The sequence below is a fragment of the Calidris pugnax genome, unplaced genomic scaffold (assembly GCF_001431845.1).
Source record: "Calidris pugnax isolate Ruff unplaced genomic scaffold, ASM143184v1 scaffold69, whole genome shotgun sequence".
Lineage (NCBI taxonomy): Eukaryota > Metazoa > Chordata > Aves > Charadriiformes > Scolopacidae > Calidris > Calidris pugnax.
In genome coordinates this window covers 1,489,831-1,504,964 of record NW_015090859.1, presented here as the reverse complement: position 1 = coordinate 1,504,964, position 15,134 = coordinate 1,489,831, and the positions used below count along the sequence as shown (strand labels likewise).

The 15,134-nt window shown below is 39.9% G+C and overlaps 1 protein-coding gene across 6 annotated transcripts in view; it reads left to right on the top strand.

Moving 5' to 3' along the window:
* MCF2L (MCF.2 cell line derived transforming sequence like) overlaps nt 1-15,134 on the top strand; it is a 173,898-nt gene that overhangs the window by 15,759 nt on the left and 143,005 nt on the right. The window contains exon 1 of one of the 6 annotated variants that reach the window (XM_014944161.1): nt 9,080-9,203. The exons of the other annotated variants lie outside the window; for them this stretch is intronic. Within the exon in view, the coding sequence (XP_014799647.1) occupies nt 9,113-9,203 (91 nt within the window). The 5' untranslated portion in view covers nt 9,080-9,112. Of the gene's footprint in view, nt 1-9,079; nt 9,204-15,134 lie in introns of those variants that run through there. 6 annotated transcript variants of the gene reach the window in all.

Below are 15,134 nucleotides of genomic sequence, written 5' to 3'. Positions count from 1 at the left end.
TGTCTCTAAGCACTACATCTACCTGCCTTTTAAATATCTCCAGGGAAGGTGCCTCAACCACTTCCCTGGACAGCCCATTCCAATGCTTAATAACCCTTTCCGTGAAGAATTTTTTCCTAATATCCAATCTTGACCTCCCTTGGTGCAACTTGAGGCCGTTTCCTCTTGTCCTGTTGCCTGTGACTTGGGAGAAGACACTGACCCCCACCTCTCTACAGCCTCCTTTCAGGGAGTTGTAGAGAGGGATAAGGTCTCCCCTCAGCCTCCTTTTCTCCAGGCTGAACAACCCCAGCTCCCTCAGCCTCTCCTCATAAGACTCATAATTCCTCCAGACCCCCACCATACTTTTTCAAATTAAGTGGCTTTTCAGAAGAACAGTAGTTAATGCTATTTGGAACAAGTCCATTCCTTAATGTCTACCAATGCAACTTTTAAAAAATCTTAAATAAAAATCTGAAACTTAAAGTGGTATCTTGGAAGCTGCTTTTATTGGTAGCTAAAAGAGTGCCATTTCTGGGGAGAAGTCCTCCATTTCTGCAATGTATTTGCAAAGTTCCTTGATTCTTGGAGCTGGTTTGTGTTCTCTGAGAGGCTTTATCATACTCAGTATCTCATTAGAAATTTAATTTTAATTTGCAAAGCTGTGTACATTGCAGCAAACCTCAAGTAACAGCTTGAACGAAAAGCTTTTTTCCGGGAATTACTTACAAACTAGATGAATACAGCTAGCAGGTATATGTAAAAAATGAGGCTATGAATATTATACCAAGTGCTTTTGATGAGATAGTTTGCATACTCAAAAAAAAAATATTAAAATGTCAAGTTAAGACCAAAATTTGTGAGCCAGTTGGAGATTTCTTCAGTGTTAGAATTCTGTATGTAACAAGACCGCTTTTTTTCAATGGGAGTGACACGAGCGTGCTGTCAGCTGATTATCATCGGTACAACTTCTGTGGAACGAAGATGGCATTATAGATTTCTCAGCCTGTCTGTGTGGATGCTGAATAGCCCGTGACCTTTTTTGCCTTTAAAAACAAGCCATCTAGAGCAGGAGTCCCTAAGCTGTAATATACAAGCCACTTAGTGATACGTGGTCCAGCACAGAGCTGGGAGCTATTGCTGTCCCTGGTGGTATCTGTCATAATGCTCAAGGACAGGGGGGGTGTGGGGAATTATGATTTATTTTCTTTTTTATGAACATAGAACTGGCATCAGCGTAACTGTTGGCAGAGAAAATTATTTGTTTTGCTGTATGCTTCTCTTCGTCTGCTTGGTGGCAGTAGGTTGTCCTCAAAGGATGGGCTGGATTTTACTGTGGGAGCTATAAGTATATCCGTGCTGAGCTTTTTGCTTTGTACTAGTAGTTTAATTGATGTGAATTGCATGTCCAAGTAAGACACAGCAGATACTACGTGTACACAGTTAACATTTTTCAGTGTTCAAGGTTATTTGCTTACAGTGGAACTCAATTTTATAAATACATGTCTTTACAGACCTATTCCTTTACTCTCTGCTGTAGGACTGGTATGAGTCTCAGCATCTGTTTATGAGACAATATTTTTATATGTTAGTTAAAAGAGCTGCTTTTTATTGAAACTGAATTTCTACTGAAGGAATTTGGCAAAATCTCACGAGTTTAACTCCTCAAAATGAGACATGTTTAAAGCTAATTAGAATAATCTATCTAACATCAGGGAAAGGAGAACCTTCGCATAGTAAACCTCATCTGTATTATGTTGCTGCTTCAAGTAACAGAGCAATGAAATCCCAGCTTGATTAAAACCAGTAGGAGTCTTGTCAGGATTTTCATCTTAAGACTTTTAAGCTATGCAGGTTAACCAGCCTCTTAAATGAAATTAATATTAAATGTCTTACTCTAATTCCTTCTTTCCTGGGAATTACAGCAAATATGGAATATATAAAAATAACTTCTTGTTCAGCTAGTAGCATTTAGTTCAAGAAGTTAGAGCAGAAAAGCTCCATTAGTGTAAAAAGGCATTGCCAGCTAAAAATGAGCTATGGAGAGGTATTTCAGTAATGTCAGCAATAAAATTCAGAGTGTGTGTATGTAGGTGCGCACATATATATGTCTGTAATTCTGTGCCACACTTGATGAATTTTCATTTCAACTGCTGTTTGCTTTCCTGCATGTTGTGGGTATTTCATACAGTAACAGAGAAAGAATACAGCTTAAAAAAAAAAAAAAAAGAAAAAGGATATTTTCAGGAAACAGTGCTGCATGAAATTGCTGTTATTAGCTGCTAGCCACTAAGATAAAGTCGAAGAACCTATGGTATCATCTGCAGATATAGTGAAGGCATGAAAGCATTTTTAAATTTTTCTTCAAAGTTCCCTGAACCTAACTGAGAAAGATTTTTAGGAAGATGTTCCAAGTAGTGTCTGCTGCAATGGCTTATACTGTCCATCACAACTTTTAATGGTGTATTAGTGTATTGGAAAGACCTTTGCTGCACCTCCTACTTTTTCCCTGTTTTCTGTTGTAATAAGCAGCCCAGCCCCAGCATTTGTTATTTTTTTTTCCCCTTTCTATTCTCCCATTTCCTAGAGAGTCTTTTGCTTTTCAGAAAGAGTTTGGCTGGGGCTTCCTGTTAGCTGTGAGAGCATGTGAACCTGGGAGGTGTAGCTGGAGCTCTGCCAGCCTGACTGTCTGCCTTCGTTTCCCTGCCTGGTCTGTGCTTTGAGAGCTCCTTGCCCAGGGAGAGGCAAACACCAATGATCTGCACAAAGCAGCAAGGACTTTTTAAGATTAAGTTAGGGAGAAGGTATATCTGCTTTGTTCTGCATGGTGTTCAGAACGCTTTCATGGTAAGATGTGGTGCATGTAAACTGAAAGTTGGATTTTCCTCAAATAGTGGCATTGTTATGTTGCGTAGGGAGGTATTCAATTATTCTCTAGTAACATTAAGCTAGTAAAAGTTAACACAACTTTCTTGGGTTTACATATTTTAATATTATGTATTTATAGATGTCCTTTTGTTTATAACGTACTTGAAATATATCGCCATTTAATCAGAAGAGAAAGCAATAACATTTAGGTATTAATGTTTTCATTTATTAATGAAAATTAATAGCTTTTGTGGTACCTCTGAATGTAATGAATGTTTCTCTTTTGATTTAGATCACGCTTCACTTTTCAGATATTCTCCACGCAGGATGAAACATCAGATGCTTGCTGAAACTAAAGTAGGAAAGCTTTGTCAGTTCTGTTTAGTCCCTGACACGAGTACCTTTGTGCCTCAGGTGGCTCCAAAGAAATTGGAAAAGTGCCTAAGCAGCAGTGTAATTGAAATTCAGAGGGGGTTATATGTCTAACTTGTTTAGGCATTCTGTAAATCCCATTTTTCTGTATCGGTAGGCACTGGATATCTTTGTAAACCTGCTTGATTAGAATACCTAAACAGGGAAAAAACAAACTCTATTATAGAAAGTGACATATTCTTCTGACAGGGTAATGCATGACCTTAGACTTCTCATGCCTCTGATGTGCCCCTCACTCCGGTGGAATGAAAAGCAGTCGCATGGCAAGTTTAGCATTCTTCCTTCCTTGTTGCCTCCTCTGCTTCTGTAAGGGCAGATCCCTTACTGGATTTGGCACTCGCTCCTAAGGCCATGAAGATGGAGAAGCTGTGAATGTAAACATTGCCCTGCATAGGTGCAATGGAAACCCTCTGAGCTACAAGGTTTCACATGCTGCTTTCATATCATCTCAGCATCACCTACAGATCTGTAGGGTAAAAAGTGGTGGGGGTTAGATTGACTCACTGGCTTCCCGCTGGACCGTTTGTCATGGAAATGAATTGCTTTGCCTCTGTTCTAGTCAATGCCCAGATTAGATGTTGGGTTCAGTTGTTGCCTCTGGCACTGAGGAATTACTCAGGGCTGTTCCATGAAAATGCACAGGTTTGCTGGGGTTAATCAATGCACACTCTTTGAGTATTTAAAAAGTTAAACCGTCACTATATATGAGGAGGGAGCTTTGATAACGGAAATATTGGAAGATAATGAAATAAATTATTTAATTTTTTTTCAAGCCTTTTTTTTTTTTTTTTGCATTTTTCTATGGCTACAACAGGTGTTTATGTCCACAAGGAAGGTGCATAGAAATCTTCCTACCACTGAAAACAGACAGCTCTCTAGGAACACCTTTTGTTCATTATTCAGGCACAAACTGCAGACTGGATGCATACTGATATGACTGGATTACTTTGCTGTTGAAAATGGTGCTGTTTTAGAGTTGACTAGAATAGGTCAAACAGCTGGCTGTCCAGAGGAAAAACCTTTTCCTCCTGCTAAAGATACAGTGTTTGTTTTAATTGCTAGAGGCTAAAGAGGGTTTATTTAATTTGGACATGTAATTTAAGTTCCTTAGTGAGCAGTTTTATTTTCTCAGCTTATCAGATCTGCCTAAGCCTATTTGTTGATCATAAGGTTCTAGAAAAATTGTGATTCTTTAACATTATTTATTGCACATGATTAGATTATTGCTTGCAGTCTTAAAATGTCATCTAAACTAATTATTGGACAAACTAATGTATTTTCCATTGACCATTACTAAACAATTTTTTATGTAGCGAGGTGGAGGGAAATAAATTTGATGCTGCATCTGGAGTCTGTCAGTTTAAGCTGACTGCTGCCAAATTTCTGTGACCTGTTTTGCAAAGGCTTACCTGGGGAAATGTACTTTTGCTAATTACTATGTGTGTGGAGGAAGGGAAGGCTCTGTGGTAGCCCTGCAGCACACATGACTTCCATCCAAGGACCGTCTTGGGGCAGAACAGCTACGCTGAAAATGATGGATTGACTCGGTTTCTTTTAAGGAAAGCAGCAGTGGAAAATAAACTGCCTGGGATTAACTGCTGCCAAGGAGACCTGTCCAAAAGGTGAAGGTTCCAGGGAAACCACACCAGTGTTGGTTCTGCTGAGGTTTCTAGGAGCTGGGGAGCAGGTCCTTGAACAAACAGGCAGTCTTGACAGCATCTATTTCCAGTAAGGTGCGTGGATACATGCATAACATTGTTAGTGTGCTGAGAAGGTATTGGAGACCTCTGTAATGCAGCTGGGACTTTCCAAAAAATCCAGTTGGAACAAGGCTGATGGGCCTAAAGTGGAGTGAGTTCTTTTAACGCTGCCTGAAGTTCTCTTCACTAGCACTCTGTGCTAAGAAGAGGTTTTTTCCAAGAGAAATCCTGGAAGTTTCTTTTTCCACATAGGCAGGGCTTGCAGTCAGAGGAGTAGGGGAAAATAATACAGCAAAAATGCCCCATTACACATGTTAAGGGAGCTTTTTTTGGTTCTTTTCCCCCTCCCTATTACTGCTTATTTTGAGAAACACCGCTCATTTTAGAACATATACTGTATGTTCAAGAATTATACTAAATATATAGAAATTTGCTGTTCCATCTGTGCGCGTAGTATGCTTTTGTGTAATTCCAGCTCTGTGCAATAGCACAATATGGTGTGTCACATACTCTGCATATTGCATTCAGAATGTCATCCGCGCCTGCCCTTTTCACTGTTGCAAACCACATTTACCTAGGAAGGCTATAAATGAGATTCAAGAAGATACTGCAATGGCATATGTGTGCGCAGCCAGGACTGATCCCAAAGGGAGCAGCTGGGTTGCTTTCCCATTTTAGTAACTGGTGGGACTCTAGCAGGGGTGCTGGGCTTATTTTTGTTCACCGTACTGCAAAGGAAGTGACTCACCTGCAGCACATGGGAGAGAGCAGTGTTTGGGGGAATTTGATAGCATTTAGGTGTAAGTCCAAGAGGGTGCCCCTCATTTTCTTCAGAATTCCTTCAGTAGTTTTTTTCTGGTGAGGATTGAGCTACGTGGAGTTGAAGGGTGCCTTTGACTTTACCCAGAGCTGCTGCCTTCCTGAGAAGGCATGGCATGTGCCATGCTTGGCATGCGTCCTGCTTGACAAACCTGATCTCCTTCTATGATAAAGTGACCTGCTTGCTGGATGAAGGAAAGGCTGTGGGTGTTGTTTATCTGGACTTCAGCAAGGCCTTCAATACAGCCTCCCACAGTATCCTCCTGGAGAAACTGGCTGCCCATGGCTTGGATGGGAATACTCTCCACTGGGTTAAAAACTGGCTGGAGGGCCGGGCCCAGAGAGTGGTGGTGAATGCCTGGGGGTGTTGGTCGACTGTTGGCTGAACATGAGCCAGCAGTGTGCCCAGGTGGCCAAGAAGGCCAACAGCATCCTGGCCTGTATCAGGAACAGTGTGGTGAGTAGGACCCGAGAGGTGATTGTCCCCCTGTACTCGGCACTGGTGAGGCCCCACCTCGAGTGCTGTGTCCAGTTTTGGGCCCCTTACTACAAAAAAGACGCTGAGGTGCTGGAGTGGGTCCAGAGAAGGGCAACAAAGGTGGTGAGGGGTCTGGAGAGTAAGTCTTATGAGGAGAGGCTGAGGGAGCTGGGGTAGTTCAGCCTGGAGAAAAGGAGGCTGAGGGAAGACCTTATCACTCTTTACAACTCCCTGAAAGGAGGCTGTAGGGAGGTGGGGGTCGGTCTCTTCTCCCAGGTTACAGGTGATAGGACAAGAGGAAACGGCCTCAAGTTGCACCAGGGGAGGTTCAGATTGGATGTCAGGAAAAAGTTTTACACTGAAAGGTCCTTAAGCATTGGAATGGGCTGCCCAGGGAAGTGGTTGAGGCACCATCCCTGGAGATATTCAAAAGACGAATAGACGCAGTGCTCAGGGATATGGTTTAGTGTTGGTTGGTGGTGTGTGGGTATGGTGGTGGGGGGTTTTGTTTGGTTGTTTGGTTGGTTTGTTTGGGTTTTTTTTACAGTTGGACTAGATGATCTTAAAGGTCCCTTCCAACCTAGGCGATTCTGTGATTCTGTGATTCTATGCTCTTGAGCTGCTACGTGTGTCCAATATACACCTTGCTGATCTTCACAGAAGGCAGGATGGTCAGCTTTATGCAGGCAGGATACAGAGGTGTCGGGGTTCCCAACATACATTGTAGTGAGGAGGTTGGAGCACTTGCCCAGAAAAAAGAGAGTGCTCTTAGGTTTCTTCCTCAGCCTAGAGGGCTGGGGGAATGTCCAGCTGATCGGCTGCTGGGCTCTTCCTGAATGAAGACAGTGTCTTGAAGGAGTCAAGATTCGCTAGACCAGAGGGGATGGTAGCAAGGGGAAACTCGGCTCCCTGCTGACTGAGTGAGGCCCTAACTTGTGAAATGGGAGTCTTGAGTTTTGCTCTCTGTTTCCAATAGCATTTATACATAATCACTTGATATGCAATGCATAATCAGTGATTGGAGTAGGGATCTTGTTACTCATCTGATTGCATTTTAAAAGAAGGAATTGTGTAGATGTCAGAAGCCAAGCAAGGGCTGTGATTGTGAACCCCAGTCATGATGTGTGCCTTTCAGCAGGCACATGAAAGATGAGGCTGAGCTGCCCCTCTGTCATATTCTTTGGCTTGTTAGTTAGAGTCTGCTGGAAATGTGGATTGTCCTGTGTTCCTCTCAAAAGGCCTCAATTCTTTTTGTGCTCCGTTCAAGGAATGTAGAGCCCAGTAGATTCCATTATGGACAGTAAATGCTGCGTATCATTACCCAAAGTCCTTTGGGATCCTTCTTAGCATTTAATAAGTCCACATGTGATCATCTGGTTCTCCGTGAAGTTTTGAAGAACTTCAGCTTGGTCTGATCTGGCTGGCTGTTAGTCACTGTTGTTTGGTTTGTTTGGTTTCTTTTTGTTTGAGGCTTTTTTTTTTTCTAACTCTGTATAATTGTTTAACAAACAGGGAAAATAAATTTAAAGCACAAAAAGGTGTATAACAGACCTTAATTGTATGAACTTGGAGATTCTATGAATAATTTTCTGGCAAAATTCCTGTCAAACTGGTGCTGTTAGCCCAGCGTATGTAATGTTCTTAGAAGATACAATAGAAATATTTTGTCTCCAAATGACAACCAGAAGTCACTGCTATCCTTTTATGCATCTTTTTGTTGGATTTGTTTTCCTTGTGGAAAGGAAAATTTTGTTCTTTTCAGTTCTAGTTTTGCAGTGACTGGGATGCAGAAGTATCCAGAGATAGATACCAAAGTATTTTCTGCTACTGTGCCTGGCCCTTTAATCTCTTTTAAGAAATTGAATCTTGCCCTTCCATGCCCAGTAGATGTTGCTGTTGAATCAATAACATCCAAAGAGAACAAGGGAGAAAAAAAAAAAAGAAAAAAGCTTTCAGAGCTCAGAAGGTGTGGTAAATATTCAGGTATCTTATCCAGAGAAAAGAGGTCTAATTTAGAAAAAAAAAAATAAAACTGCAGTGCCTATAGTATTTTCATTTAAATATATCAGCTTGACAGTTTGCAGCATAAATGAGAAGTAAGCACTGTATGTGTAACTTTGAGTTATAGGTTTAATGTCCTGTGAAAGAACTACAATGAAAGGAGATTTTTTACCTTGCATCTCCATTATGGTTTTACTAAATATCAGTATTTTTTTACACTTATCCTAAGAAGCATAAATCATGTCAGTCATGGTGGTATCTCTATAGCACAATACAATTTTGTGAAGCTATGCCATATGATAAGAATAGTCATTCCTATAGCCTCTCCAAGTCAGCATTGTTCCTTGGAAGCTGGGGCCTTGTCAAGCTGTTGGAGCACCTTTTAAGATGAAAACCCATGATACAGGGTGGGTTTTGCCTGCTTTTATTGAAGGAGACAAAGCCCCCTTCAACAGGGAGGCAGGTCACTTTTGGGGGAGGAGACTGAAAGGGGATAAAGAGGAAAACATTTAAAGGTGGTGTGTTCCCTTTAGCAGCACCTGTTCAATAAGGTTATGTGTAGAGGAAGCTTTTTTAAATTATTTTTTAATGTAGCCTGGTCTTCTAACAGAGTTTGAGGGATAGTTATTGATCAGAAAATATGTATGAATGAAATGTTGCGTAAAGTAATCTCACTGCTGAATTTTTTTCCCTGTTATATGGGAAAACATCTGCAGCTATTGGTTTCCTTGGAAACAAATTCACTGCAAAAGCTGCACTGAACCTGTCAATTTTACTGCATTTGAGAACAGTTTAACATGCACACTTGGACCTTTTTACTGCATTTGTTTCTCAAATGGTGTTTCATTTATGCTGTACTGGCATAAAACACCTGATCAAAGGACATGTACAACATGCTTTGGGTTTCGGACAGAACAACAAGAAAGGTTGGTATTTACAAGCCTAAACATGGACTCTGTGTGTGTGTATATCTATATATTTACTTACAGACAGCATCTAGTTTTTTGAATGCTTATTTTTAAAGTCTTGCCTTTTAAAGCTCAGTGCTATTGTTTGCATATTGTTGCAGTCTTAGCTGTTATATGGAGTTGGAGATCAGAGAGCTGCTGAAAGGAATTGCTGGTACATTTGCCTCGTAATAGGATTTTGGCAGGACATTGATTTTATTTGTAGTTTAATTAATTCAATATGGGATACATGTATGTGTTCTCACAGATTAGTATTCTTCTTCTGGCTGTGAAAGGAGTATGATTTCATATATTGTGTGAGATGATTTTAGTGATGCTTCAACTGCTCAAGCCAAAAACAAATCTGTGCAACAGTGTGGTTGTATAATTATATCAGACAGAATTAATTTAAAACTTACTTGCAGTATTGTACTTTAAGAAAGAGAAGTTCTGTTAAGCAAGTATTGCATAATAATTAGATTGATTGTTTTTCAGCAGGTATGTTTAACATAGCTTCACGTGTATACCTGGGTCTCAAGTACATGAGGTCAAAGTCACATTTGTGACTGTCTTTCTGTTAGTGAAATGGTTTCCCATACGTATTGGAAAAATAACATATAGTAATGAGAAGACTAGGTTGTATAGAAAAACACTTTTAACACATGTTGACAAAACACTGGCTGTAGCTTGTCAAATATTAGAGAGACATCTGGCAGTGATTCTGTGGTGGGATTGCTTGCTTAAATAGGCTTTAAAATGTTTCAGAAACTCCTTTTCTTCTCTAAAAGGAGGCAGCTGTACACATGAAATTATATATAAGTTAAGTCACTAGGCCCATTGCATTTGGGATTTTATTCATGAGTATTAAATGACCTTTAAATCTGAGACCTTACTGTGTTCCCCGTGTTGCCTGTCATTGCAGAGGTATATCTTTCTAAAGAGCTGTCTCTTTAGAAAAGACTTGAAGTGAAATTTTTATGGACTTCCTTTTGTTACTGTTTGGTTTAGGTGCTCGAAATTACTAATATTACATAGGTCCATGTGTTCTGTGTATACAAACCGAGCCTATTTGGGGGTTGGGGAGTTGGGGAGAGCAGGCAGATACTGTCTTTTCCATGAGAAATGAGTCTTTAGTTAAGTACTTTTTTGCAAATGTCAGGGCGAGTCAAAGGAAAGGGATAGAAGTCAAGTGAAAGAATTACTTGTATGTCAGCTGTTATTCTTGATCTATTTTCTGAACCCTATACTACCCTTAGAAAATTAATACAAAAATATTTATTCTGTTTTAAAACAAACATTGCAGTTCCTTGAACCACATGCTGCCTAATCCCGTGAAAGCGATAAAATTAAAGTTAAGCCATCTAATAAGATAACTACTTCTACTTTTTGAGACCTGTTTACCTGCAAGCTATTACTACACCACTGCTGATTACTCTAAAGACATCCCATTTGCACATACATGTGACAGTGAAGAGAAATCTGATGTTTAGAAAAATGAAATAGAGTAACAGTTTTTATGAGTAACATTGTGTTATGGAAAACTTTTGGATAGTTGAAGAATATCTGACTTCTGTATTTGATAACATCATTTCAAACTTTGTTTGTGAGGGGCTTTACTTTTAGGCATTTCTTTAGTTTTACCCATTACAGCCTTCCAGCCAAAGGATCCAACTGTGCCAGTATCCACACACGCAAAGGTGACTATTTCCTTAATACCTTATGCTGTTTCTCTAAAGAGTTGGTCAAGATCTTGAAGTAAGTAAATGGCTCCTAGGGGGATGCTAGTGCAGATCAGTCTTCAGGGGGCAAAGAGACTTTTCCTCTTGTGTGTGTTGCTGTGATATAGCTAAAGTTTCAAGTCAAGCCTCCCGGTGCGTGGTACCTGGCATAGTCAAGGCTCCTCTACATGCTGCCCTTTGGAATCACACCTTTTAAATTATATTTCATAATTCTAGCCTCCCTGTTCTCTCTGCTGCTCGTTTGTGCTCTGCTGATACATTGACATTATTCATCTCTGAAAATGCTCTGCCTCTTGGGTGCACAGGTGGGAATAGTGAAGACGATCAAAATGTTCTCCTTCAGCGATCGAGGCATTGCATGAAGTGTAAAGAAACATGATTGGTCCATTATGCATCGGTTGTCTTGGAAGGGAGCATACGGTGCCATAATTCTTTCTTTCCTTTAGGTCCCTTCCAGGCCTAACACCCTGACAATAGTCATGCAGAAGCATTGTGTGCCATGACAAATATATGACTGTGCACAGCGAACTAGTGTGAGATTCAGTGGTTTTTGTCTGATACGTTCATATTTTTTTTTCTTTATTTTCTGGGAAATATTTGTGTACTTCTGAACTTTTTTATTAAGTAATAATTTTTTTTTAGCATTGTCGTAAATAACATCTGACTGGAGCTGAACCAAAACCAGCATTGTAGATATGCCCTTTGAATTACCACATCCAAGTTGTGCAACTGTGTTTGAGTAGGCGTTCCCCTACTGAGATTTCGAGGAAACTGTTCAATCCTGATGCAGTAGTTATATCTGATGAGTAAACACAGATGGTAAGTGGCAGAATTGCGGGACAGGATGGCACTGACATTCTGCTGAGCCTCTGGGGGAGAGCTGGCAGCTGAAGGAGCGAGTCATTTTCAGCCTGTTGAAACTGAGAAGAACTTCTCTTTGTAAAGAGAAGAACTTCTGAGAGCAAAACTTTGCAGAAAGAAACTTGAAGAACTTGAGACACATGTCTGTGAGCATATCCCTCTGTGTTAATCTTTGTAGATTGATGGAGCCAGCTTTTGTTTGTGGTTGAGTTTGACTTAATTCAAAAGACATTTTTTTAAAGTATCCAGACATTATAAAGCTTAAAAAATTATTTGAACCATGCAACCTCTTATGTGTAATAGATGGTTTGCCAAAAAGTACTTTTAAAACTGCATTTTAAAGGCAAAGAAGGTGAAAATAAACAGCATTGCATTAAGCTTATCACTGACAAAAGAATCCTTGTTACGGATTGGAATTAGCGGTAAGAGTGAAGGCAGGAAAACAAGAAAAAACAACAGCAGAGCATAATCAAAATAACATGGAAACATATACATAGATGCTTACATTTTTCTTTCAAAAGCAGTAACTACTCAGGACCGCTGTCCTTCAAGAAAACTAACACTTTCACAAGCCCATTTAAGGAAAAATTCAATCTTTCTGTTTCAAGAAAGCGTGAGATGGCAGTTTGGATGTGGCTTACAATGTAAAGAAGCCTAGATGACGTTTTCCTTTCTGAGAGCTTTACCATAATAAAGGCAGAGAAACTATAAACTGAAGAGCCATCATTTTTCCTCATCTAGTGAGGGATTGTACAGACCAGTTCCCAGGAAAGATCAATTTCATGTGGCTAGTTTAGGAAGTAATGTCTCCTGTGAAGAATATGTAATGGAAAAAAATTATGGGACCTGAAAGTGCGCACTATTTCATATTCTAATTAAAAAACCCCAAATCATTGTGAACGGGACATAACAATTTTTGGTTGTCGAGAAATGAAGTCTGCACAAACCTTTTTTTTCAGAGGCATTTTTTTTTCCCTACCTGGAATCTCCTGCCACTTTTGACAAGGTCTGACCTGCTCTTTCTCTCCTGTATTAAACATCCATCAACGCAAATAACCAGACTAAGAAAATCATGCTATTTTATTTACTGAGGATTGTATGCAATGAAATAAATGAGGGAATTGGCCTGCTAAGGAAACATACACAGAGAAATTTTCAAGCTCTGTCATGAAAGACACAAAGGCATCATTGAAGGACCCGTGGTGAGGGCGAGCGTTCTGCAGCAAGACTGAGACCTTGTTTGGGATTTGGCCTCTTTGGCTGCAGTCTAAATACCCTCCTGATTGTTGGAAATGATTTTTCTATTCCGGGTGCTTTTTGAGACTTCTTAAATATTCCTGCTCTGCATCAAGACGAAGCCAAGTCCTTTAACGGTACTTTTGAGGGTGCAGTCCAGCAGGGAGGCCAGCACCCAGCAAAGAGACTTTTCCTCTTGTGTGTGTTGCTGTGATATAGCTAAAGTTTCAAGTCAAGCCTCCCGGTGCGTGGTACCTGGCATAGTCAAGGCTCCTCTACATGCTGCCCTTTGGAATCACACCTTTTAAATTATATTTCATAATTCTAGCCTTCCTGTTCTCTCTGCTGCTCGTTTGTGCTCTGCTGATACATTGACATTATTCATCTCTGAAAATGCTCTGCCTCTTGGGTGCACAGGTGGGAATAGTGAAGACGATCAAAATGTTCTCCTTCAGCGATCGAGGCATTGCATGAAGTGTAAAGAAACATGATTGGTCCATTATGCATCGGTTGTCTTGGAAGGGAGCATACGGTGCCATAATTCTTTCTTTCCTTTAGGTCCCTTCCAGGCCTAACACCCTGACAATAGTCATGCAGAAGCATTGTGTGCCATGACAAATATATGACTGTGCACAGCGAACTAGTGTGAGATTCAGTGGTTTTTGTCTGATACGTTCATATTTTTTTTTCTTTATAGTGTGAGATTCAGTGGTTTTTGTCTGATACATTCATATATTTTTTTTCTTTCTGGGAAATATTTGTGTACTTCTGAACTTTTTTATTAAGTAATAATTTTTTTTTAGCATTGTCGTAAATAACATCTGACTGGAGCTGAACCAAAACCAGCATTGTAGATATGCCCTTTGAATTACCACATCCAAGTTGTGCAACTGTGTTTGAGTAGGCGTTCCCCTACTGAGATTTCGAGGAAACTGTTCAATCCTGATGCAGTAGTTATATCTGATGAGTAAACACAGATGGTAAGTGGCAGAATTGCGGGACAGGATGGCACTGACATTCTGCTGAGCCTCTGGGGGAGAGCTGGCAGCTGAAGGAGCGAGTCATTTTCAGCCTGTTGAAACTGAGAAGAACTTCTCTTTGTAAAGAGAAGAACTTCTGAGAGCAAAACTTTGCAGAAAGAAACTTGAAGAACTTGAGACGTATGTCTGTGAGCATATCCCTCTGTGTTAATCTTTGTAGATTGATGGAGCCAGCTTTTGTTTGTGGTTGAGTTTGACTCAGTTCAAAAGACATTTTTTTAAAGTATCCAGACATTATAAAGCTTAAAAAATTATTTGAAATTGAAGCCCATGCAACCTCTTATGTGTAATAGATGGTTTGTGACATTATAAAGCTTAAAAAATTGTTTGAAATTGAAGCCCATGCAACCTCTTATGTGTAATAGATGGTTTGTCAAAAAGCACTTTTTAAACTGCATTTTCAGTATCCAGACATTATAAAGCTTAAAAAATTGTTTGAAATTGAAGCCCATGCAACCTCTTATGTGTAATAGATGGTTTGTCAAAAAGCACTTTTTAAACTGCATTTTCAAGGCAAAGAAGGTGAAAATAAACAGCATTGCATTAAGCTTATCACTGACAAAAGAATCCTTGTTACGGATTGGAATTAGCGATAAGAGTGAAGGCAGGAAAATAAGAAAAAACAACAGCAGGGCATAATCAAAATAACATGGAAACATATACATAGATGCTTACATTTTTCTTTCAAAAGCAGTAACTACTCAGGACCGCTGTCCTTCAAGAAAACTAACACTTTCACAAGCCCATTAAAGGAAAAATTCAATCTTTCTGTTTCAAGAAAGCATGAGATGGCAGTTTGGATGTGGCTTACAATGTAAAGAAGCCTAGATGACATTTTCCTTTCTGAGAGCTTTACCATAATGAAGGCAAAGAAACTATAAACTGAAGAGCCATCATTTTTCCTCATCTAGTGAGGGATTGTACAGACCAGCTCCCAGGAAAGATCAATTTCATGTGGCTGGTTTGGGAAGTAATGTCTCCTGTGAGGAATATGTAATGGAAAAAAATTATGGGACCTGAAAGTGCGCACTATT